Source organism: Sus scrofa, chromosome 17, assembly GCF_000003025.6.
Source record: "Sus scrofa isolate TJ Tabasco breed Duroc chromosome 17, Sscrofa11.1, whole genome shotgun sequence".
Taxonomy (NCBI): domain Eukaryota; kingdom Metazoa; phylum Chordata; class Mammalia; order Artiodactyla; family Suidae; genus Sus; species Sus scrofa.
In genome coordinates, this window is record NC_010459.5 from 41,521,842 (window position 1) to 41,548,211 (window position 26,370).

Genomic DNA, 26,370 nt, shown 5'->3' on the forward strand with positions numbered 1-26,370 from the left:
TTCACTCTACCATGTTATAGTTCTGAAGCCTCAGAGAAGCAGCAAACCTCTCCCTGCCTCAGTTTTTTCATTAATGTTAAGTAATTAACATTACTTCATTTTCATAGAGCTGTTTTGAGTAGTATGTAGTAAGTGGTCAGTAAGTGGCAGCTCTTCCTGGGATGGGAATTGTGGCTGGAAGGGGAATTGTGTGAAGGACACTGACTTCCAGGTGTTCTGGAACCGGAAGTGTGTATGCCACTGCCTTAGAGAATGAAATGTTCTCAAAGATTTTTTTTTTTTTTTTGTCTTTTCTAGGGCCGCTGCTGCAGCATATGGAGATTCCCAGGCTAGGGGTCTAATTGGAGTTGTAGCCACTGGCCTGAGCCAGGGCCACAGCAACGAGGCATCTGAGCCATCTGAGCCGTGTCTGCAACCTATACCACAGCTCATGGCAATGCCAGATCCTTAACCCACTGAGCGAGGCCAGGGATCGAACCCGCAACCTCATGGTTCCTAGTTGGATTCGCTAACCACTAAGCCACGACGGGAACTCCATGTTCTCAAAGAATTTTATGTCTGATTTTAAGGCATTGGTGGGAAATTGCAGGGGTATGTTTCTAGCATGTAATAGGTACTCAGAAACTGTAGGCTGAAAAATCTGGGGCTTAGAGTAAGCCCTTTCTTTTGTCTCCCTTTCCTTCTTAGAGCATACCCGTCTTCTATTTTGTTCTATACTAGAACGTGGAATGAGGAGGGCTCTGCTCATGCTATGAGTGTCCAAACTTGGTTATTTTTTTCCCTTTCATGGTGGCTGTCTGCCCCAGCTCTGCTCCGGACTTCTGAGGGCTTTTTTGGGGAGGTGCTCAGCTGCTTCCCAGGGTCTGCTTTTCCTACCTGATCTTACCAAGAGGCTATTTTAGGACATTCTCAGAACATTTAGATGTTTTTCTCTCAGTCTTCTCAGGGCAATACAGTACAGCTTTAACTCGCCATATGGGATAAATATGTATTATACTTATTTTTATTAGTTTGCAGCAGTATGATTTGACCCGTAATTCTGTCTTGTCTTTTCAGGTGCCATTTGGATAGTCCTTTAGCGGCACGATGTACTCTGAGTGGAGGTCGCTGCATTTGGTGATTCAGAATGATCAGGGCCACACCAGTGTGCTACACAGCTATCCAGAGAGCGTTGGGCGAGAGGTGGCAAATGCGGTGGTTCATCCTCTTGGACAGGCCTTAGGTACCCCTTCAGTGGCTGGTAGTGAGAGTTTGTTAAAAACTGACAAAGAAGTAAGTGTTTCTTCATTTCATCCTACTATGTAAACATGTTTGTTACTGAAGAATTTAGTTAACACTGCCTTTTTAAATGAATGTCTGCTTATTGTAGTGTGACCTCTCAGTTTGACCTGATTTTGGGTTGAGTGTTGGGGCACAGCGTTTGTGGGAGTTATAAGGAATAGGTTGTACTATTGTGCTGTTGGGACTTCCTACTGGCCAGACCCAGTTCTCCACTTGAGCTGGGTGCTAAGACAGAGTCTTGCATGTCAGGCCCTTTTCCCTAAATTCTATACTGTCTTTATTTTTATTTTTTTTTATTTTTAAAAATTTTATTTATTTATTTTTGGCTGCATCTACGGCATGCAGAGGTTGCTGAGCCAGGGGTCGAATCTGAGCCATAGCAGTGACAATGCTGAATCCTTGACCACTAGGCCTCTGGGGAACTCCTATGCCCAGTCTTCATATTTCCGTTCAGAGGTTGTATTTGGAAGGTCTTCATTCCTCCTTCTACATGGTCTCTGACTGAAGGCCTGTTTTGCATTTGACTTCAGGGTACACATATGCCCTGAACTTGAGGCTCTCCCCCTATTTCCATAGTCTACCCTTGCCTGGCCTCTGGGTTTTAAGAGCGCTGCAGAGCAGCTAAGTCTGTAGAGCCGTGAGCCCAAGTGGCTGGAATGGGAATTGTGTTTGCCATCCCTAAAGATAAGGCGTTTTTGGAGTGGGTCGGCCTAGAGTTGGTCCTCTCTTCTTGGACTGAAGTTAAGTTGCCAGTGGGAAGTCATGAAAGGGCCCTGAGAATGGGGTGATGCAGAAGCTTGCTAGTATGAGGCCTGGCTGAGATCAGGATTAGAGCCTGTTCCCCATGCTGGGGGCATTCATACAACCTTTACGCTTTGGGTTTACCTATTTCTCAGGAAACCCCTTTTTCCCTGATGTTTTTTTTTTTTGATTTCCCGTGAAGGAGAGATTAGACTTAATCTAGATGTAAGACCCCTCTAGATAGAAGGCTAAAGTTTATCGCTCCGGGGGCATTTTCTTTACCCTCCGTAGGCCATGGGCTGCCGAAGGGGTAGTGCCTCATACTGAGGAGCGTCTCTTCTCTTCAGAGTGCCCTGGCAGAGACTCACCTTAAGGCCCAGCGCTTGTCCTGGCGCTCTCTCTCCTTGGTATGCCTGTAATTCCTTCACCTTCTCCTGGGAAGAGATGGCATGTGTGTAGATGAAAGTGCTCAGTACAGCCCTTGTTTTTTCCCCCTTTCCCACCCTCAGAAAGATAAGAGAGACTAGTTCCTGAATCCAGTGTCCTCTCGAATTATACTCTCGAAGTGCTGTGTGAAGGTATCACCAAAGATCTTCTCTTTGGTCTTTCCTCTGATAAGTAGGGTCTTGCAGCTTCTTTTAAAAGTCTTTTTCCCTCCACTCCCTGCCCATTTGGCATAGCTTCATGTTGTTATAGTGGCCTTTAACATTTACTGCTATTAAATCAGTTATGTTGCTCTTAGGTATTTTCTACCCTTAGCTTTTCTGGTGGTTTTGAGCTTAAAAATTTCAGTACATATATTTATCTTGTTAGATTCAGCTTTAGTTTTAAGTGGTTGAAATCTTTTTGAATCTTGAATTTCTGTTTAACAAGTTAGTGATTTTTTTTTTTTTTGGTCTTTTTGCCATTTCTTGGGCCGCTCCCGCGGCATATGGAGGTTCTCAGGCTAAGGGTCTAATTGGAGCTGTGGCCACCAGCCTACACCAGAGCCACAGCAATGCCAGATCCAAGCCGCGTCTGCAACATACACCACAGCTCACAGCAACACCAGATCCTTAACCCACTGAACGAGGCCAGGGATTGAACCTGCAACCTCATGGTTCCTAGTCGGATTCGTTAACTACTTCGCCACGACAGGAACTCCTGACCAGTTGTAAATCCAGCCATTCTACCTTCTTCTGAAATATATGTCTTCATCTTGTCCGTGGGGATATTCTTCATCTGACCAGATTTGCTAAAGCCTGATTTCTCCTTTGCCAGAGAAAGCTTTTAATGGCATGGTGAGAATAGCTTTAGACTTCTGGTAGGAAGACCAGGGATCAAGTTTTTAGCTCTACCATTTCTAAACTAGTGCCTTTGGCCAAATTGCTTAATTTGCTAAATTTCAGTTTTCTTATTTATAAAGTGAGGCTAGTTTACCCTCCCACATAGGGTTATTTTGATGGTTAGATAGTATTTATGAAAGTGCCTTGTAAACTGATTTTAAATCAGTGCCAGTTTTATAGAGCTGTCAGCTGGCTTCCTAGTAACCCTGTTAATAAAGGAATGAAGCTTGTCTGGCATGACTTGTTCTTTTTGAGCAGGCTGATTCCCTTTTATAAGTGCTTGCTGATCATCTGCTTAGTAATTTGTCCCAGAGTTTTATCTCAGACTTTCTGGTCTAGTTCTGCCCTCTTTTGAAGATTGGGCCATTTCCCCTTTCTCATCTCGCTTTATCCGTATATGACTGCAGGCAGTGGTTCAGTAATCTCTTAGGCAACGTCTCTTGGCCCCTAGGATATGATTCTGACAGGTCAGGAGGCTAGAACTCATTTTGTGCAGCTAAGTGCTTTTTAAAAATCTTATCCAGCTTTAGTCCCTTCTGACCTGTGTTTGTTCTTACCCTTCCATTTTATTTTATTTTTTTTCCATTTTAAATATTATTTCTTTGCTCATGAAAATAGTCACAAAATAAGAGTTGGGCATCTTCCTTCCTGTTGTTTGTTAAAGTTGCATAATCTGGAAATGGAATGTGATTAAATTTATGTAAGTGAGTTCCTAAATGATGCACATAACCACATGCAAATTAAATGGAGAAAAATATCTAAAGGTTCTATTTCTGTGCCTCCAATCTCCATGGAAAATTAAGATGATCTGTGTTTACTTCTTATTTTACAATAATAATGTCTAAGGGGTGAAAGCCAATGTAGGCTTGATATTTAGAAATAAGTAATTTATTCTTAAATCTTTTGCTTAGGAATTGTTATCTGAATATGTCTTATACATGGAAAGTGCATTGTCTAGAACTCGTCTGATGTATCTGTTGAGATTCATGTGCTGTCATTTGAGAGGTTCTTGGCAATGAAATAGGTTAACATTTTAAACCAGTCTACTAATATGCAGATAGAAGGTATAATGATTCTCTCTATATATTTTCTTTTGTTTAGGTAAAATGGACCATGGAAGTAATTTGCTATGGACTGACCCTCCCATTGGATGGAGAGACTGTAAAATATTGTGTTGATGTATATACCGACTGGATTATGGCTTTAGTGTTGCCGAAAGATTCTATTCCATTGCCAATTATTAAAGAGCCTAATCTATATGTTCAAAGTATACTAAAACACCTGCAAAATCTGTTTGTACCAAGGTAAGCTGTGCCAGTCTATCTAGCCTCTTATCAGGACCGTAATAAAATATTCATCGGTGTTACTTTTTTATGTTGTTTGTAATTTCATTGTTAGTCCTTTGAACTTTCATTACTTGTTTGTTAAAGGGTGTGTTAATATGTATGATAGAAATGGGCTTATCTAATGTTTACTAGGACTCTATAACAAGTTTATGTTCATTTTAAAGGCTTTTAGCTTTGCTTTAAGATCTGATAGCTATTAAATACTGAAATACCGTGACCCCTTTTCCTTCCACTCAAAAAACTATACTTTTACCTAACATAATTCTTACTTCCACGTAAGTTAAAGGCAACTCAGCCCTCAACCTTAAAATGAATCTTTCTTTTTTTTTTTTTTTTTTTTGTCTTTTTGCCATTTCTTGGGCCGCTCCTGCGGCATATGGAGGTTCCCAGGCTAAGGGTCTAATCGGAGCGTAGCTGCCAGCCTATGCCAGAGCCACAGCAATGCGGAATCTGAGCTGCGTCTGCGACCTACACCACAGTTCACGGCAATGCCGGATCGTTAGCCCACTGAGCAAGGGCAGGGATTGAACCCACAACCTCATGGTTCCTAGTCGGATTCGTTAACCACTGCGCCACGACGGGAACTCCAAAATGAATCTTTCTTATGAGAGAATGAAAACATTGAAGTAAGCAGATTTGGAATTATTACAGGCAAATTTGTATTAGGCCAAAAGATTACTCTTGGCAGTTTGTTACTTAGTTTTTCTCCTATTGTCTAAGGCAGAGCCCTTAAATATTATAATGTAAGATTGCCTTATTAGTACTTAAAAATTTTTTTTCTAGTCTAGAAGAATTATATGTTGTAAAGAACTTTGGAAATATAGAAAATAATGGCAAAGAAAGCATTAGTTCCCTACCCATTTGTAGGGATCTTCTGTGACAGAAATCTGTTTTCAGCTATTTATTTATGTCTGTGAAAGGGTGAGAAGACTTGCCTCCTTTTAGAAGAGTTTTAGTTAGAGCTTTTGGTCTGTCAGATGATGAGGGACTTTGAATCATCCAAAACTCAGCTCTGTAAATGTTAGCTTTTTAAATTTAGAAGGAAGATTACTTGGAAACTCTGAATTAAAAAAAGAGAAATCTCCATTAAGAGCTTTGGTCTGTAGGATCAGGTGTACAGGCATACCTTAAGATGTCATGGGTTTGGTTCCAGACCACTGCAATAAAGCAGGCTTTGAGGTAAAGCAAGTCATGAATTTTTTTGGTTTCCCAGTGCATATAAAAGTTACGTTTATATGAAAGTGTAATCTACAAGTGTGCATTATGTCTAAAAAAATGTATGTATCTTACTTAAAAAATGCTTTATTGCTAAAAATGCTGACTGTCATCTGAGCCTTTAGAGAGTTGTATTTCTTTTGCTAGCCTTGATGTGAATGGTTGCTGACTGATCAGGATGATGATTGCTAAAGGTTGGGGTGGCTGTGGCAATTTCTTAAAATAAGACAGCAATGAAGTTTGTTACATTGATTGACTCTTCAGTTCACACATGTTTTCTCTGTATCAGGCAATACTTTTTGACAGCATTTTACCCACAGTAGAAGTTCTTTCAAAATTGGAGTCAGCTCTCTCAAATGCTGCTGCTGCTTTATCAACTAAGTTTATATTCTATTTTTTATTTTATTTTTGTCTTTTTGCTTTTTCTAGGGCCGCTCCCGTGGCATATAGAGGTTCCCAGGCTAGGGGTCTAATTGGAGCTGTAGCCACTGGCCTACGCCAGAGCCACAGCAACGAGGGATCTGAGCTGTGTCTGCAACTTAACACCACAGCTCACGGCAACGCCGGATCCTTAACCCACTGAGCAAGGGGAAACCTCATGGTTCCTAGTCGAAACCTCATGGTTCCTAGTCGGATTCGTTAACCATTTCACCACCACGGGAACTCCCTAAATTTATATTCTAAATCCTTTGCTATCATTTCAGTAACCTTCACAGCATCTTCACCAGGTATAGATAACATCTTAAGAAACCACTTTCTTTGTTCATCTATAAGAAGCAACTCTCATCCGTTAACGTTTTATCATGAGATTGTGGCAATTCAGTCATATCCTCAGGCTCCACTTCTAATTTTAGTTCTCTTGTTATTTCTACCACATCTGCAGACTTTCTCCACTGAAGTCTTGAGCCCGTTAAAGTCATCTCTGAGAGCTGGAATCACCTTCTTCTGAACTCTTGTTAATGTTGATAATTTGACATCTTCCCATGAATCATAAATATTCTTAATGGTATTTAGAATGGTGAACAATTTCCAGAGGATTTTCAGTTTCCTTTGCCCATATCCATCAGTAGAATAACTGCCTATGGTAGCCATAGTCTTATGAAATGTATTTCTCTAATAAGACTTGAAAGTTGAAATTACTCCTTGATCAGTGGGCAGCAGAATGGATGTTGTATTAGCAGGCAGAAAAGCGTTAATCTTGTTGTCCATCCAATGTTGACTGAAAAAAGGCACAAAGTTGTGAATTCAGAGTTCCCTTGTGGCGAAGTGGGTTAAGAATCTGGCATCATTACTTCAGCAGCTTGGCTTGCTGCTGTGGTGTGAGTTCATTTCCTGGCCTGGGAACTTCCACATGCCGTAGGTGTGGCCAAAAAAAAACACAAAAGTTGAGAATTATGTTTTATTTGGTGACTTACTGAGGACTATAACCAAAGATATAGCTTCTCAGATGGCTCTGAGGGACTGTTCTGAAGCGGTAAGGGAGGAGTCCCTGTTGTGGCTCATTGGGTTATGAACCCAATAGTATCCAGAGGATGCGGGTTCAATCCCTGGCCTCACTCAGTGGGTTAAGGATCCATTGTTGCCACAAGCTGTGGCATAGGTTGTAGATGTGGCTCAGATAATGGCATCGCTGTAGTTGTGGTATAGGCCGGCAGCTTCAGCTATGATTCAGCTTCTAGACTGGAAACTTCCATATGCCCCAGGTTTGGCCCTAGACAGAAAAACAGATGTAAGGGAGATGCAAGGATATATAGGAGTTTTGCTGAAAAGAAAACAAACCCATGTAGTTGAACATCAAAAGATTACTGTTAATCAAAAAAACCAAACATCTTAAGTTAATGATTTTAGTACCTTTGGGAAGATGCAAGAGTTTGGGCTCATTGGAATTGTTCCTTTGATATGCATCTGAACTATCTGGGGCCAGTATCTTGTTTTTCTCTGTCCTGAATTCCCCTTAGGGTGTACTGTTGTAGGGGCGCTGTAGTGGTTGATGGCTTTATGACCACAACATCTTTTGTTTCCTGAAATGACAGGCAACATTTCTTTATCCACATCCGTCAGAACACTTGGATGACCAGGTGCATTGTCAGTGAGCAGTAATATTTTGAAAGATGTCTTTTTATTTTTTTCCTGAGCAGTAGGTCTCAACAGTGGGCTTAAAATATTCAGTAGACCATGTTGTAAACAGATATGCTGTCATCCTGGCTTCATTGTTTCATTTATATGGTACAGGCAGAGTAAATTTATTTATTTATTTATTTATTATTTATTTGTTTGTTTGTTTGTTTATTTTTTGCCTTTTCTAGGGCTGTTCCCGCAGCATATGGAGGTTCCCAGGCTAGGGGTCCAACCGGAGTAGTAGCCACTGGCGTAGGCCACAGCCACAGCAACTCGGGATCCAAGCCACGTCTGCAACCTACACAGCTCATGGCAATGCCAGATCCTTAACCCACTGAGCAAGGTCAGGGATGGAATCCACAACCTCATGGTTCCTAGTCAGATTCGTTAACCACTGAGCCACGACGGGAACTCCATCATAGCTCAATAGCATAATCTTAGGGGCCCTAGGATTTTCAGAATGGCATACGAGCATTGGCTTTAACTTGATGTCACCAGCTGCACTGGCCCCTAACAAGAGAGTCGTCGGCCTGTCCTTTGAAGCTTTGAAGCTAGGCGCTGACTTTTCTCTAGCTATGAAAGTTCTCGATGGCATCTTCTTTCAATAGAAGGCTATATAGGCTGTTTGGTCTACACTGAAAATCTTCATTAAGTGTCTTGGTTTGATCTGGATAACTTGTTGCAGCTTCTGCTTTAGTTGCTGCTTTACCTTTCACTTTTATTTTATGGAGGTGGCTTCTTTCCTTAATCCTCATGAAACAGTCTCTGCTGGCTTTAAATTTTGCTTCTACAGCTTCCTTGTTTCTCCCAGCCTTCATAGAATTAAGGAGAGTCGGAGCCTTAATGCTGGATTAGGCTTTGGCTCAAGGAAATGTTGTGGCTGGTTTGATCTTCATTCCAGACCACTAAAACTTCCTTCATATCAGCAAGAAGGCTGTTTCTCTTTCTTATCATTTGTGTGTTCACTGGAGTAGCACTTTTCATTTCCCTCAGAAGCCTTTCCTTTGCATTCACAGCTGGGCTAACTATAAGCAAGAGGCCTAGTTTCTGGCTCATCTTGGCTTTCAGTGTGCTTTTTTCACTAAGCTTAATCATTTCTAGTTTTTTTTTTTTTCTAAATTGAAGTATAGTGTTTACAGTGTTCCTTTTCAGCTTCTTTTCCATTATAGATTACTACAAAACATTGAATATGGTTCCCTCTGATACACAGTAGGTTTTTGTTGTTGCTGTCTTTTGATTTAAAGTGAGAGACATTCTGTTCTTCTTTTCACTTGAACATGTAGATGCCATTGAAGGGTTATTAAGTGGCCTGATTTCAATATTGTTATGTCTCAAGGAATAGGGAGGCCTGAAGAGAGGGAGGGAGCAGGAAAATGACTGGTTGGTTGGGCAGTCAGAACATACAGCATTTATCAGTTAAGTTTACTGCCTTATATGGGTGTGTTTTGTGGTGCTCCCCCCCCATTAATAGTAACTTCAGAGCTCACTATAGTGGATATAATAATAACAAAAATATTGCAAGAATTACCAACATGTGGTACAGAGACATGAAACAAGCAAATGCAGTTGGAAAATTAGTGCTGATAGACTTGCTCAATCAATGCAAGATTGCCACAAGTCTTCAGTTTGTTAAACAAAACAAAACAAAAAAACAAACCTTGCAATATCTGTGAAGTACAGTAAAATGAAGTGTAATACAATGAGGTATGCCTATAAACTCCTTCTCTTATGTGAAATGCCTGCTGTAATCTGACCCCTAACCAAATTAGCTGCTGCTAATTCTGCTTGAGCCCTGCTGTTTGGTCAGACTTATAATTAAACATTCTCCCAGGACTCCTTAAAGATCTTCTCCGTCATTACCTGCTTTTGCCATCCTCATCCTCCTCTCGCCCTCCCAGTTGTCCACGTCTCTTCATGGTTCATCTTAAATTCTGCCTTACCTGACCATCCAGGCCCAGAGGGATCACACCTTTCTGAACCTGTAGGGTACTTCTGTGTCTCTCTTGTTATCTAGTTCTATTGCTTATCTTTTAAAATGTATATGTCTCATTTTCCCATCTAACCAACTTGAAGGCAGGAACTGGGTTGTGTATAGTTTGGGCTTCCACAGTACCTGGTGTAGTACTTATATTACCTTAGGGTGAACTAAATGCTGGTTGCTTGTATTTTTTGATTGCATGTGGAAATAATAACAGGAAATAGTGGGAAGTAAGTAGCATATTGTTTGTGGCTAAACAGGTTCTTCTAAAATTATGTAATAGTTTTCATCCTTTCTTGTCATTCCATTTAGGTGACTGTTTTACTAGGTTTTTTCTTAGTGCATGGAATAGTCTCATGGATAGTGTCGTCACTATGTCTCTTTTCTCTTTGTACCCTTACCAACTCTCAGTGCCCATTTAATTTCTATTAATGAGAAAATCAATGGCATTTTAGTTAATTAGGGAAAAAAGGAGCTCCCTGTTGGCTTAGTGAGTTAAAGATCCAGCTTTGTCATTGCTGTGGTGGGGATTTGATCCCTGACTCCAGAACTTCTGCATGCCTTGGGCCCATTCGAAAAAAAATAGGTGGCATTTGAGTTAATTAGGCTTTTGCTTTTGCTTCTCTCTCTCTTTTATTTTCTTTTTAGGGCTGCGCCTACACCATATGGAAGTTCCTGGGGTAGGGATCAAATGGAGCTGCAGCTGCCAGCCTACACCACAGCCACAGCAACGCCAGATCCAAGCCACTGCAAGCTGTGCTGCAGCTTGTGGCAATGCCAGATCCTTAACCCACTGAGCACAGCCAGGGATTGAACCAGCAAATTTATAGTTGCTGGTCAGGTTCTTAACCCACTGAGCCACAGTGGGAACTCCTGCTTTTGCTTCTCTTTTGAGAAACATGATGACCTTATAAATTGTTCGTTTTACTATTTGATAATTAACTTGTTTTCTCAAAGGTGTGTGTGCATATATGTGCATACTTCTGACAGGGTGCTGAATTTGGGTATTAGAGTTCTCCTGCCCAATAATGTCTTGGGGAGCTGAATATTTTCACTGCTAAATGTTGCAAGTTATGATCTCCTCTCCTATTTATTATTGGAAGAGTCAATTTTTTTTGATTCAGATAGTTAACAAAATTGTCATCAAGTTTATTTAATTAGTTGTTTTTATGAAAACTAACACTCAAAATAGAGGAAACAACCTCTACCACTTTGCTAGAGATAAGTCAGGGTGGATGTAACCTTTCTCTTTGCCTATCAATTCAATTTTTTTTTTTTTTTTGGCACAATTGAGTGAAGAGTGAGCCATCTTTTAAAACTGATTAGGGTTTTCATTACTCATATACTGTACTTTAGAAAATGTGATGTCTTTCTAAGGCAGTGGTTGGCAAACTTTGTAAAGAGTCATATAGTAAGTATTTTAGGCTTTTTGGGCCTTACCTTATTTATCACAGTTATTCAACTCTCTGGTGTAGAGAAAGCAGCCATAGATGGTATATAAATAAACGAATGCTGTTGTGTCCTAATAAAACGTATATTTATAAAAACAGATGCAGGCCATATTTGACCCATTGGCCATTCATAGTTCACCAGCCCCTGTTCTGGGACAGTTTTTCTGATGATCACAAGTTGCTTTTGACAGTATTAGGTGGCAAGAAACCTCTTTGGTGTTTAGACTTTTCTCTTTATTTGTCAGTAAAGGTTCCCTGTTTCTCTTAGCTGTCGAAATTTGGACACTGCTCCTGGATTTAGGCCTTCTGAGTGAGGTTACAGTACTTATGGATCAGAAACTTTTCTGCTAGGTAGTACCTGAAAATGGTGGGTAGGCCTAGGTTACCATTTGGGAGGTTTACAGTGTTATCGCTAGCTTGGAAGAGTGTCAGCCCATGGGACCATTAGTGGTATATATATATATATATATATATTTTCTTATTTCGAGTTTTTTTTTTAATGTGGCTAAATGAGGTTTGGGACTATTATATATTGCTTGCTCTTCTTTAGTAGCTAGAACAACAGAAACAAGCTTGAGTCTCATGGCTTCACAAGGACTGGATTCACCTCCAGCTGAACATGGGACATCTCCCTGCTCCTGGGGGCTCTTGGCTTTTCCTAGGTGAATGTCTCATCATTTTGCTTTAGCTGTGACTCAAGAGAAGACTTAGTGTTGTCGTTTTTTTGCAGCTCCATCGTGTCGTCATGGCCCAGAATCTGGGAATTTTTATCTTAAGGTTACAGTAGAAGTTCTGAGGGTACTCACTTCATTTTCTGGATTTCTTTTTTTGTGTGTGTCTTTTTAGGGGCCAAACCCATGGCATATGGAAGTTCCCAGTCTAGGGATTGAATCTGAGCTGCTGTTGCTGGCTATGACACAGCCACAGCAACCTCAGATCCAAGCCATGTATGCAACCTACACCATAGCTCATGGCAATGCCAGATCCTTAACCCACTGAGTAAGGCCAGGGATTGAACCCACATCCTCATGAACACTAGTCAGGTTCTTAACCTGCTGAGTTACAATGGGAACTCCCCTTGTGTTTTTTTTTTGTTGTTTGTTTGTTTGTTTGTTTTGGCCAGACCCTTGGCATGCTGAAGTTCCTGGGGCAGGGATTGAACCCGAGCCACAGCAGTGACCTGAGCCACTGATTAGGCAGTGATGCTGAGTCCTTAGCTGCTAGGCCACCAGGGAACCCCAGCCCTAGCCCTCATATGTTGATCTGTCTTGTTCCTTTGGGGAAAAAATGATCCTGCTAACTAAAAAGAGTTATAAAACTGTTCTTTGGGAATATCTTGGGTCCTTTAGCCCCCATGTTGGGTTAAGGTGCGTTTTTCAGTAGAACAGTAGGTACTCATTTCTGAGTTGCCTCTCTTCTGCATACATTCGGGAACTGTTAGGATATTCCATTCTGTATGCTCTTCTCTGGCAGACGTTAGCTTCAAAGGGACTGTGAGCACTCTGAAATCACAGGCAGGATTCTTATGAATGTGTGTTTACATTTTTTAAAAAAGAATACAAAGACCATTCTACTTCAGTGTGAGCAGCAGAGGTGGCTGTGGTTATTTACTCATTGATTCAGCAGAAACCTATTGAGTATCTGTTGGCACAGTTCAGACTTAAAAGAAATCCAGAGGTGAAGTTCACTTTCTAGTGAACTCCCCTATCCCTGGGAGCTTTTCAGGCCTTTCTAGGAGTGGAAGGTTGAGATCCCAGGGTGCTAAACTGCATGAGGAGGAATATGTGCTTTGAACTGAAGAGGGTGTACCTAGTGCCATCTGCTGATGCTGTTTGTTAGGGAGAGTCATTGCACCATTGCTTGCTGCACCCCAAAGTTGTCTGTCCTTAACTGATACTTTCTCTCTTCGAGGCTTGTCAATGACATCTGTCTGTCTTCTTCAGACAGGATCAGGGCTCCGGTCAGATCCGACTATGCTTACAGGTCCTGAGAGCCATTCAGAAACTGGCCCGTGAGTCATCTATCATGGCCCGAGAAACCTGGGAAGTCTTACTATTGTTTCTTCTGCAGATTAATGACATACTTCTAGCACCACCAACTGTTCAAGGTTTGTTCATTTTTTTCTAATTTATTTCTGAGCCCCAGATACAGTTCATTTTTAGACTCAATGAGTAGTGGACTCAGTGGGGATTTAAATTTTGGCATGACAGTTGACAAACCAAAATTAAGTTTGAGTGAAAACTCTCAAAGTCACAATGTGAAGTTATTTTACCTTCAGTGATGATTTAGCTAATATAGGGAGGGCCTCAGTTAATGAATGTTTGATAATGATAGGAACGGTAGCTTGTTCAGTATATTAGGATAGAGCCTATATAAGAAACAGCTTATTAAATTAGAGCCTATAGGTAATGTACCTGATTACAAAGTAGTTATAGAAGTCGACTCTGAAAACTTGATAGCTATGGAAGATATTTTGTTTATTAGCAAATGAAGCCTACAGAACCTTAAAGTGTCCTATTGGGAAATATGACAGCATGTCATTCACTATCCAGCCATTAAAAAGCCTCTAATTTTATAAGACTTTAGAGTGTATTTTAGATGTCCTACTTTGTATGTGTAACATAGTATACACAGACAATAAGTTCCAAGATCTGTTGTTGCTTATTTGTCTGTGTGATCTCATTACTTAAACACACAAATGTGCTTGTGCTCTTACACAGAGGCAATGTCCAGGAAGATATTTAAAAAAAAAAAAATCACAGAGTTTTAGTGTTGAAGGGGTCTCTACAATAGGGACACCCTGTCTCCTATAGATGATAGCTGGCCAGACACAGATAGTGTGTGTCTGCACTGCACACTCCCCATGCCAGGGATTTCAGCACCATAAGGCAGGCGGTCCATCCCCTTCTGGGGCTTGTTATTGTTGAAACTTTGTTTTTGCTCATTTGAAATAGGAATCCTTATAGCTTTTCCTCTGAGTCCTAAGTTTGCTCTCTGGAGCTATGCAGAGTACAGAGCACTGCTGTTCTCCTTAGGTCCAGGGCTCGGAACAGAGGAGCAACTCTGTTTTCATGGGAGATATATACCTGAAGTATTTTATAGCAAAGTTTGGAGGTAGAAAGCCTTGGGTATTTGTTCTGATTGTTTTACCTACTGGCTGCATGAACTTGGGCAAGTTACTTAAATTTCCCAAAACTGTTTTCTCATCTTCAAAATGGGTATAATTGATACTAGGTATTATGAATACCTATGCTGCAGAATTAATGTGTATGGGCTGTGTGGCACAGAAACTGACTCGTGGCAGTCACTCATTGTAGGCATTCATCCTTTCCCTTTTCTCTTCTGTGCTTCTGTCCTACTTGCTGGAAGAATAAGATATTTGATAAGAACTGAGCGGGGTGACTTGAAACTTTCAAAGTGATCATGGGTTGATGTATCCGTGATTTACTTCATAGGAGCTCCTAAGAGTAGTTTTTCATTCTTATTATTGAATGGTTATTTGAAAGTCAAAACTTAATATTGCAGTTACATTAATTTTTTGACCAGTTCTCTCAGATCAGTAAATTAAAGATTGTGCTTTAAAGATAAGTATACCGAAGTTGTTTTCTTTTTGTTGGTAAGGTGGCATTGCTGAGAATCTAGCAGAGAAGTTGATTGGTGTTCTCTTTGAGGTTTGGTTACTAGCTTGTGCTCGGTGCTTCCCAACACCTCCTTACTGGAAAACAGCCAAGGAGATGGTGGCTAACTGGAGGCACCACCCAGCAGTGGTGGAGCAGTGGAGCAAGGTCATCTGTGCACTTACTTCAAGGTGAGTTTTCATCATTGACTTGCCTTCCTTTATCCATTTGGCCTTAGGCACCTTTCTCCTACTTCTGTGTCTTTCTGGGATCTATGGAGTACATTGTAAAAGCTTCTATCTGGTGTCTCTTATTACTGTACTTGATATAGAATTGAGCCACTTTTTAAAAATAGATGTAGCATTTTGGCTAGTGCCTGTCTAATCTAAAACCTTTCGGAGTAAACTCCTATCTTGGAGAGACGGACAAATTCTGAGCCCTACCACTTCTACCCCCAAATCCCACTCTTATTCTGATTATTCAAGAATTCATAGATTCATGATCAAGATAAATAACAAGGACCTACTGTGTAGCACAAGGAAATCTACTCAATACTGTGTAATAACCTATATGGGAAAGTAATCTGAAAAAGAATGGATGTATGTATGTGTGTAACTGATTTACTTTGCTGTATACCCGAAACTGACACAACTTTGTGTGTCAACTATACTCCAATTAAGTTTTTAAAAAATTCATGATCATTATTTAATTTTAATTTTAATTAATTAATTACTTATTTTGGCTGCACCCGTTGCATGTGGAAGTTCCCGGGCCAGGGATTGAAAACCTGAGCCACAGCAGTGACAAGGTGCCAGATCTTTTTTTTTTAGCCAAAGCCTATGGAGGTTCCTAGGCTAAGGGTCTAATTGGAGCTGTAGCCACTGGCCTATGCCACAGACACAGCAACGCCAGTTCAGAGCCACATCTGTGACCTATACCACAGCTCATGACAACACCGAATCCTTAACCCACTGAGCGAGGCCAGGGATCGAACTCACAACCTCATGGTTCTTGGTGGGATTCATTTCCGCTGTGCCACGATAGGAACTCCATTTTTTTTTTTTAAATCATCTATTTAGGGCTGCACCCGCGGCATATGGAGGTTTCCAGGCTTGGAGTTGAATCAGAGCTGTAGCCGCTGGCCTAGACCACAGCCATACCAACACAGGATCCAAGCTGTGTCTGTGACCTACATACAGCTTATGGCAATGCAGGATCCTTAACCCCCTGAGCAAGGCCAGGGATTGAACCTGCGTCCTCATGGTTCCTACTCAGTTCGTTTCTCCTGAGTCACGACGGGCACCCCAACAAGGCCAAATCTTTAACTGCCAGGCCACCAGGTAGTCCTCATGATCCTTGTTTTAAAAAGCAAACAAGGAGTTCCCTGGTGGCTCAGTGGGTTAGGATCTGATTTCACTGAAGCAGCTTGGGTTGCTGCTGTGGTATGAGGTCAGTCCCTGGCCTGGGAACTTCCACATGCTGTGGGCATGGCCAAAAAAAGATAAAAAATCAATTTGAAATTATTCTATGTAGTATCATCTGCTCTTTTTATTTGATGTCTGCTTCTTGTCCCAGTAATTATATATGCCTTTTTTCTTCTTAAATAGATCTCAAGATCATATTTTTAATGGCTTTATAGTTCTTCATTATGTAAATGGAATTATAATTCATTTAATAATTTCCCTGTTGTTTGATACTTAAGTTGTTCCTGTGTTCTACTTAAAAAATATTGTTGATATAATACTTTATACATGGTTTTATGTGAATTTTGGTTATTTTATTAAGATAAAATCTCTAGATTATATAATTATAATTATAATAGATTAATAATTGAGTCAAAGGGCTTTGAACAGTTTTAATACATTTGTAATATAGAATTACTTTTAAGGCACGCTGTAAATTCTAAACCTCATGTAAAGTTAGCAGTTATTATGAATAGATTACAGCTTAGTTGTGTTGAAGGAGTTTGCAGTGTGATGAATTTTTAAAAAATAATTTAAGTAATTTGTATTTTATGACTCATAATTACATAAACATAATTATATATTATGATTATGTGGTTTATTATTTAATTATAAATTAAAATTTTAAATGTGTAATTTTGTAAAGCAATATAATTTTTAATTTATATTCTATGTGTTGTGTAGTTATATAATTATAAACATATACAGTATTATGATTACAAAATATAAAACTGTATTGTATATTATAAAACTTATATGAGATATAATGTTTAATTTATAAAATCACTAATTTTACAGTAATTAAATCATAAATAAAATACTTACAATTAAATAATGTGTAAATTTATACAGTTGTTCATGAAGAAGTACATTTGTAAATAACAAATTTATAATATAAATTATATAACTATATGAACTAAATTATAAACAGTATTAATTTAAATAAATATTTTAAATAATTGAAAAAATCTTTTACAAAACTGGAAATCCTCTTCTAGTTTGTCTATTTTTTTTGTTTGTTTTCTTTTTCGGCCCCACCTGCAGCATTAGTTTGTCTTTTTATAAACAAGAGTTTTCATTTATTTTATTCACTTCAATGAGGTCTAATACAAGTTTCATTTATTTTCTCTTATTTTACTCTTATATTTTAATGCTTCATTGTATCTTTTATTCTGTTTCAAAATGAACTTAGTGATGTGTTTTCTTTTTTTAATTTTCTAGATTGCTACGCTTTACATATGGTCCTTCATTTCCTCCTTTTAAAGTTCCCGATGAAGATGCCAGTCTGATTCCTCCTGAAATGGATAACGAGTGTGTTGCACAGACATGGTTTCGCTTTTTACATATGCTAAGGTACTGTGGTTTTAGTATTTCATGTTCTTTATCCAGTGAGTGTCTGAGGGCAGGAACCATGCTGTAACTCCTTGTTGGAGTTCGCAGTGTGGCTGCTAGTTGTCAGATGGAGCCAGATTGGACAACACGCACACTTACATCCTGTACCCCTGCTCTCCCTGTCCCAGGAGGGTCAGGCAGTCCTCAGCCGCTCTTGGGCCACACTGTCTAAGGGCTTGTTCCTAGATGCAATAGATGCAGCATTTGTTCCCATGCCTGTTGCTAGAGCCTAGATGATGATCTTGCTCCCGGGACTTTGTCACATTCTCTGGGGACTAGAGTCTACCTTATTTCTCTCTGCAGCTAGCACTGACTGGCCAGTCTGGCTGTCAGGACCTCTCCTCTAGCATCCTTGTTTAAAATTTCCCTGAGGGTACAGTATAAAATTTCACAAAGGGACAGGTTGCTAAAAGTAGTACTTGCTGCTCTTTCTTTATAGTAATTTTCTTCAATTCAGCTTCATCACTTCATACCTTTCTCTCTCCCAGCCTCATCCTTGCGCTCTGTGAACTTTTGTTCTGTTGTATACTGTCTTGATTTCTAAACTTTTTCCTTGCATGTCTTCTCTTTCTCATTTGACTAGTACTCCTTTCCTTTCCTTTCCTTTCCTTTCCTTTCCTTTCCTTTCCTTTCCTTTCCTTTCCTTTCCTTTTCTGTGACTGCACCCTTGGCATATGGAAATTCCTGGGACAGGGATTAAATCTAAGCCACAGCCACGACCCATGCCACAGTTGTGGCAACACTGGATCCCTCAACCCACTGTGCCGGGCTGGGGATCAAAGCCACACCTCCATAGCAACCTGAGCTACTGCATCACAGCAGAAACTACTAGCCTCATTTTCTGTTTATGTGTGGTGATTCTAAATTACCTGTTTATAAGTTAGGGATGTTAACTTTTCTTTTCCTTTTTTTTTTTTTTTTCAGTTTGTACTTTTTGTTTTTCATCTTACAGTGATTTTAGTTGGGTTTTTTGGCTGCATCTGCCGCATGTAGAAGTTCCTGGACCAGGGATTGAACCTGCACCACAGCAGTGACCCAAGCTGCTGCAGTGACAACTCTGGATCCTTAGCCACAAGGGCACTACAGTTTTAGTTTATTTTTAAAAATCTTCTTCTGTGATCATTTTCTGCGTCCTTTAAGATTAGAATGTTTTGGAGTTCCTATTGTGGCTCAGTGAGTTAAGGACCCAGTGTTGTCTCTGTGAGGATGCAGGTTCCATCCCCTGGCCTTGCTAAGTGGGTTAAGGATCTGATGTTGCTGTGGCTGTGGCATAGCCTGCAGCTCCATTTGAATCCTGGCCCGGGAACTTCCATATGCCACAGGTGCGGCCATAAAAAGGAAAAAAAAAAGATTAGAAAGTCTTTTTGTGTTCTTTGATAAGATATTCACTGATTTCTTCTGACTTTTGTTTCCTTTGTTACATAAAGTTCCTTTTTATTTTATTTATTTATTTTTTTGTCTTTTTGTCCTTTTTAGGACTGCACTCACGGCACATGGAGGTTGCCAGGCTAGGGCTCTAATCAGAGCTGTAGCTGCTGGCCTACGCTGGAGCCACAGCAATGCCAGATCCAAGCCACATCTGCGACCTACACCACAGCTCACGGCAACACTGGATCCTTAACCCACTGAGTGAAGCCAGGGATTGAACCCACAACCTCATGGTTCCTAGTAGGATTTGTTTCCGCTGAGCCATGACGGGAACTCCTTTTTTTTTTTTTTTTTTTTTTTTTTGTCTTTTGTCTTTTGTCTTTGTTGTTGTTGTTGTTGTTATTGTTGCTATTTCTTGGGCCGCTCCCGCGGCATATGGAGGTTCCCAGGCTAGGGGTTGAATCGGAGCTGTAGCCACCGGCCTACGCCAGAGCCACAGCAACGCGGGATCCGAGCCGCGTCTGCAACCTACACCACAGCTCACGGCAACGCCGGATCGTTAACCCACTGAGCAAGGGCAGGGATCGAACCCACAACCTCATGGTTCCTAGTCGGATTCGTTAACCACTGCGCCACAACGGGAACTCCCCTTTTTTTTTTTTTTGATAAAATTCCTTTTTATATACAGGTTTTGTCTTTGGGTCAAATATTATTCCATTAATCTCTTCATTCATTCTTTTAGGAGATTCACACTTTTAATTATTTTAACCTTATAATAGCTATTGATCTTTGGTAAGCCTAATGTCTTTTTCCCTTTCTTAGAATATTTTTATAATCCCTTTCCTATTTAACATTTCAGATGAATTTTAGAATCCATTTGGCATGTTAACAAAATAAACAAACATAAGAACCTCACAACGTTTTGGGGTTTGGAGTGTATATTAATTAGGGTAAGGATCATGTCCTGCTTTAGCAGATGAATCTGAAAATCTTAGTAGCTTAGTACAATACAAGTTTCATTAAGTCTTGGGTAAGGAGTGGTTCAGGGACCCAGGCTCTGCCATCTACAACATGTAGCTTTATTAGGGCCTTACTTGTGTGAGCAGGAGCCTCTGTATCTGGCTAAAAAATGGAAAGGAGAGAGAACAAAGAAAACTGGGGGGGAGGTTTTTATGGACCAGCTCCTGAAATGATGTAAGTCACTGCTGCACGTAATCCATTGGCCAGAACTCAGACATATGCCACACTTAACTGCAAGAGAACATAGGAAGAAGAGAGATACTAGTGAACAGCTAACCAGACTCTGCCAAAGATGAGAATTGTATTAAGCCTGTATATATATTTAGGGGAAGCTGAGATCTAAATTTATCAAGTCTGCCTTTCTAAGAGTAGGTATTTTTCTTTTTTAGAATCTTAACTATCTTGCAGAAGTGTTTTATAGTATTCTTCACAAAGATCTGCATAGTTCTTTTACTATTATTCCTATGTATTTATTGCTGATGTTGAAAAGCTTTTTTTTCTTAATCTTATAAGTGGCTATTGCTGCTATAAAGAAAATGTTTTACTTATTTTTATATATTATATCTGGGATTTAAAAATGCTCTGAGTGGAGTTCCCGTTCTGGCTCAGTGGGTTAAGAACCCAGCTAGTATCCATGAAGATGAGGGTTTGATCCCTGGCCTAGCTCAGTGGGTTAAGGATCCGGTGTTGCTGCAAGCTGCGGTGTAGGCCACAGATGTGTTTCAGATTCCACGTTGCTGTGGCTATGGTGTAGGCCGGTAACTGTAGCTCTGATTCGACCCCTACCCCAGGAACTTTTTTTTTTTTTTTTTTTTTTTTGTCTTTTTGCCTTTTCTAGGGCCGCTTCCACGGCATATGGAGGTTCCCAGGCTAGGGGTTGGATTGGAGCTGTAGCCACCGGCCTACACCAGGGCCACAGCAACTCGGGATCCGAGCCGCGTCTGTGACCTACACCACAGCTCACGGCAACGCCGGATCCTTAACCCACTGAGTGAGGCCAGGGACCGAACCCGCAACCTCATGGTTCCTAGTCGGATTCGTTAACCACTGCACCACGATGGGAACTCCAGGAACTTCTATATGCAGCTGGTGTAGCTCTAAAAAGAAAAAAAAAAAGCTCTGGAGTATTTCACTGATTGAGATTTCTAGATATAATGGTCACATATCTGCAAATAAGAAATGTCTCTTTTCTAGTAATTTGTACTTGAGTCTGTGCTAATTAATTAAAAGTGCTCGGGTTGCAAGACCTTTATGTTTTACTACTTTTTTCTTTGTGAACTTGAGCAAGCAATTTAATCTGCCTGAGTCTCAGTCTCTTTTTAATCTGTAAAATGATAGTAATATCCATATTGTTATAAGAACTGAAGAAAAAGTATTTAAAACAGTATGTCTAGTATGTGGTAGTTCCTTGAAAAGTTGCCATAATTGTTGTAATTATTTCTGTATGTTATTTTACTGCATTAGTCAGAACCTTTAGAACACTGTTGAGTTAAAATGATACTGTTTTGACATCCTTCCTTTGTTCTTATTTTCATTGGAATGCCTCTGCTACATGAAATTTTGAATGGAATTTTGGTTGTTGATATTAGATAGCTTTTCTTTCTATGTTCCTGATTTCTTGAGCAGTTTAAAAAATTTTAGGGGAGTTCCCGCTCAGTGGTTAATCCGACTAGGAACCATGAGGCTGTGGTTTTGATCCCTGGCCTCACTCAGTGGGTTAAGGATCCGGTGTTGCTGTGAGCTGTGGTGTAGGTTGCAGATGCAGCTCAGATCCCATGTTGCTGTGGCTGTGGTGTAGGCTGGCAACTGGAGCTCCAGTTTGACCCCTCGCCTAGGAACCTTCATATGCCATGGGTGGCCCTAAAAAGCAAATAAATAAATAAATAAATAACTTAAAGAGTTCCTTGGTGGCCTACTGGATTAAGTTTCCTACGTTGTCATTGCTGTGGCTTGGATCACTACTGTAGGGCAAGTTCAGTCCCTGGCCTGGAAACTGCCGCTGCCATGGGCACAGCCAAAAAAAAAAAAAATTTTTAAATTTAAAGATAATGAAATCAGAAATATTACTGGATTATTTTAAGGTCGTATTTTGAGATCCATTTAAGCAATTAAGTGTTTTTTGTTCTTTTACCTATGATTTATATTAATTTTCTAATATTGAATCATCATTCTTTAGAGAAAAGTTCTGCTTGGTTATGGAATGCTATTGTTTTAATGTTTTCCCAAATTGTTTGTTTCTTTTCTTTCTTTTCTTTTTTTTTTTTTTTTTTTTTTTTTTGTCTTTTTGCCTTTTCCAGGGTCACCTCCCACAGCATATGGAGGTTCCCAGGCTAGGGGTCTAATCGGAGCTGTAGCCACGGGCTTATACCAGAGCCACAGCAACATGGGATCCGAGCCACGTCTGCGACCTACACCACAGCTCACGGCAATGCCAGATCCTTAACCCACTGAGCAAGGCCAGGGATTGAACCCGAAACTTCATCGTTCCTAGTCAGATTTGTTAACCACTGCGCCACGACGGGAACTCCTGTTTCTATTTTTTGACTAATTTATAATTTGGTAACTTTAAAAAAAATTGGAGATGTCTTATCTTTTTCTTTGCTTTGTTGTGTGAAAGTTGTATATTCCTTAAAAGTTTGAAATAAATCACCAGTAAAACTCTAGTTGTGGTATCTTTTGTAGAGGTAGTTCTTAGATAATCTTTTCCTATTCCTTCATTATTAATTGATCTGTTCAGGCTCTTTCTTCTTGAGGTGAAAGATTTTAGCATTATAGGCAGGATTTTTTTTTTTTTTTTTTAATATACAGAATAGGAACTTAAGCAAATGCAGGTGAAAAAGAGGGGTTATTTTGTGATGACAGAAAGATCTCACTAGTCTCCAAGAAGCAGTGAGCATTCCGTACTCAGGATAGGGAGGGATCAAGGCAACTTTGGGACAATATGCCATATCGTCTGTCTCTCTTGGCTTTTTTGCTTCTCTTGTGCATTTATGCTGCTCTCTTTCTCTGGCAGGCTTCCCCTGAGCCCCTGATTCTTCCTGCCTTTAGGGTACATGGATATGCTTTTTAGGGCTGTACTCACGGCATATAGAAGTTCCCAGACTAGGGGTCGAATCAGTGCTATAGTTGCCGGCCTACACCACATCCTCAGCAACACAGGATCCAAGCTGTGTCTGCTACCCACACCACAACTCATGGCAACACCAGATCCCCAACCCACTGAGTGAGGTCAGGGATCAAACCCACATGCTCATGGATACTAGTCGGATCCATTTCTGCTGTGCCACAACAGGAACGCCCCAAAACTTCTAGTCTTGTTTTGATTCTTACTCTGAATAGGCAAAGTAAGTTCATGTAAGCATACTGTATGTCTTCTGTAAAGTGTTGATGTTTGAGTCCCTAGCCTATTAAATACAGATTAATTTCCTCTCTGAATCAAAGAAATAGACACAAACAGCGCTGTTCTTAAATTAGATTGCGTGTGTTTTATTGTTAAAGAAATTTATAAATGTGTAATTAATTCTTGCTCTCTCTTTTGATAGTAATCCCGTGGATTTGAGTAACCCAGCCATTATAAGCTCTACTCCCAAATTTCAGGAACAGTTCTTAAATGTGAGCGGAATGCCGCAAGAATTGAATCAGTATCCCTGCCTTAAACATCTGCCTCAAATATTTTTTCGTGCCATGCGTGGAATCAGCTGTCTGGTGGATGCATTCTTAGGTGAATTTTGTGTATGTTGCTAGATGTTTGATGATAACTCTAGAGTCTAGTTTTAGAAACTGTTATGGACAGCCCAATGAAAAAGCTGAATAGATTTGATTACAAACAATAAACTGGGAGAAGTAATTTGTAGTGAATGTAATAGCTAGAGTTTTTGTTAGTATTATATAAATCAAGCAATGCAAAGAAAAAGAATAAGACCTGGTAGATAATGGACATAAGTTATGAATAAATGATTTGCAAAAGAGGATTGTTCATTCTCACCAAAAAACGAGAAAGGACAGATTAAAATGCATTAGGTATTATTCATAAGATATCATTTGTAGTGATACATAACTGTATCATTAAGCAAATTATACTTTTCATGAACCATTGTTTTAAACTGTTTTTCACACTTAGGAATATGAAAAGTCAGAATTTTTTTAACTTATTAAAAGGCGATGATATTTAATAGCTGTCATTTTCTAAAACATTTGTTATGTGCACTTAATGTATTACATGGTAATATATTAGTTCAGTTAAGTTTGGCTGCCACTTAACCAAAAATACCAGTGGTTTAAGCAAGATAGTTTCACCCATGTTGAGCCCAGGGCTAGACTGTTCAGGGCTGCTTGTTATAGCAGTTCCACCATTGTCAGAGACCCAAGGCTCTTCCGTCTTCTGGCTCTTCATCCTATGTGCACTCTCTCATGGGCCATGATGGTTGAAAGAGTTCCAGCTTTCTGTGAAAGAAATGGGAAGGAAGGAACTTCTATCTTTGATTGGTCCTTTTAAGGAGATTTTTTGGAAGGCCCACCCAATAATCACCCACTTTCTCTTGGTCAGAACATGGCCACACCTAGCTGTAAGGGAGGCTTCAAAATGTGGTTGTTTATTCTGGGTGGTCATGTCCACCTGAAATTTGTGTTCTGTAACTCAGGGAGGCAACTGGCAATCTCTGCTGTAGTCTATCCTGAGCCTTCACTAGCCTGCTTGTGGAAGATTTTCTGACCACATATTTTGGACCAAAGAATAACTCCATTGTCTTCTCTTTAAAGGCATTTCTAGACCCCGATCAGATAGTGCTCCTCCAACACCCGTGAATAGATTGAGTATGCCTCAAAGCACTGCTGTCAATACTACCCCACCACATAATCGGAGGCACCGGGCTGTTACTGTGAATAAGGCCACCATGAAGACAAGCACAGTAAGAGTTTTTATTACCATTATGTACTATATAAAGTTGGCTGTTGAATCTACCATCCTTTTAAAACAGTCCTGCTGTTTTCTCACACTTTTCTTGAGCGTGCTATATTCTTGTGTTCTTCTAATAGGTTACTACTGCTCATGCCTCCAAGGTTCAGCACCAGACATCCTCCACCTCTCCTCTGTCAAGTCCAAATCAGACTAGTTCAGAACCCCGGCCACTGCCCGCCCCACGGAGACCAAAGGTTAACAGCATCTTGAATCTCTTTGGATCATGGTTATTTGATGCAGCATTTGTTCACTGTAAACTTCATAATGGGATAAACAGAGACAGCAGCATGACTGGTAAATATTGCCCAAGAAATATGTTATCATTTTTTTCTTTTCTTTTTTTTCTTTTTAATCTTTCCTACCTGCAAGATTAATATGTATCTTAAAAAGCTCTCTGTCTCTGACCAAGCATTGTCTTGTGCTTAACCCCTTCCAGCTGAAGTAACAAGATTTTTGGAAGTTTTCCTACTTGTCCTTTTTATATTTGTTCTGTGAGGTTTGGTTTTGGTCTGGTTTTATTAGACGCATTTCAGGTTAGCCACTTTTTGTTAAATCATATTCCTTTCAGTAGGTGACCTGGAAATTCCCTTCATGTCAGCCAGGATAATAATATTGGTATAAAGAATTAAAGATAGTGACCAGAAATTTATTCACAAGAAGTGTTTTCATAGATTTTGATAGCCACTCATTACTACATATAAATATTAGAAAATTTCTGCTTCACAGAAGACTAACTCTTTAGATTTTAATCTAGAGAATGTATTTCAAGGGCACACTTTAAAAATGTCATTTGCTCTGTAAGTAAATAAGACTGGTGAAGAATTAATAATTCAGTCCTAATATCTTCATTTAGATTTTATCACAGAAATGAAATTCCATTCAAATCTGATTTATTTTTGTCATCTTAAGCATTATACTTGGAAGTAGTGGCATAGGGTGGAGGATGGGAGGGTACTGCAGAGTATACTGAATATTTATGACTTTTTAATAGAGCTGATAATAATAATGGCCTAGCATTTATTGAGCTGCAGCTACTGTGCCAGGCACTATGCTTTATGCATTAATTGTGCTATATGCAATAATATAATTAGTATTGGT

The 26,370-nt window shown here is 39.9% G+C and overlaps 1 protein-coding gene across 7 annotated transcripts in view; it reads left to right on the forward strand.

Annotated features, from left to right (window-relative positions):
- Positions 1-26,370, forward strand: part of RALGAPB (Ral GTPase activating protein non-catalytic beta subunit) — a 99,148-nt gene that overhangs the window by 14,086 nt on the left and 58,692 nt on the right. For all 7 annotated transcript variants that reach the window (XM_021078139.1, XM_021078132.1, XM_021078135.1 and 4 more), the window contains exons 2-9: positions 1,057-1,272; positions 4,449-4,651; positions 13,399-13,562; positions 15,077-15,263; positions 17,757-17,888; positions 23,858-24,036; positions 25,074-25,222; positions 25,350-25,566. In XM_021078139.1, the coding sequence (XP_020933798.1) occupies positions 1,087-1,272; positions 4,449-4,651; positions 13,399-13,562; positions 15,077-15,263; positions 17,757-17,888; positions 23,858-24,036; positions 25,074-25,222; positions 25,350-25,566 (1,417 nt within the window). In that variant the 5' untranslated portion in view covers positions 1,057-1,086. The remainder of the gene's footprint in view (positions 1-1,056; positions 1,273-4,448; positions 4,652-13,398; positions 13,563-15,076; positions 15,264-17,756; positions 17,889-23,857; positions 24,037-25,073; positions 25,223-25,349; positions 25,567-26,370) is intronic.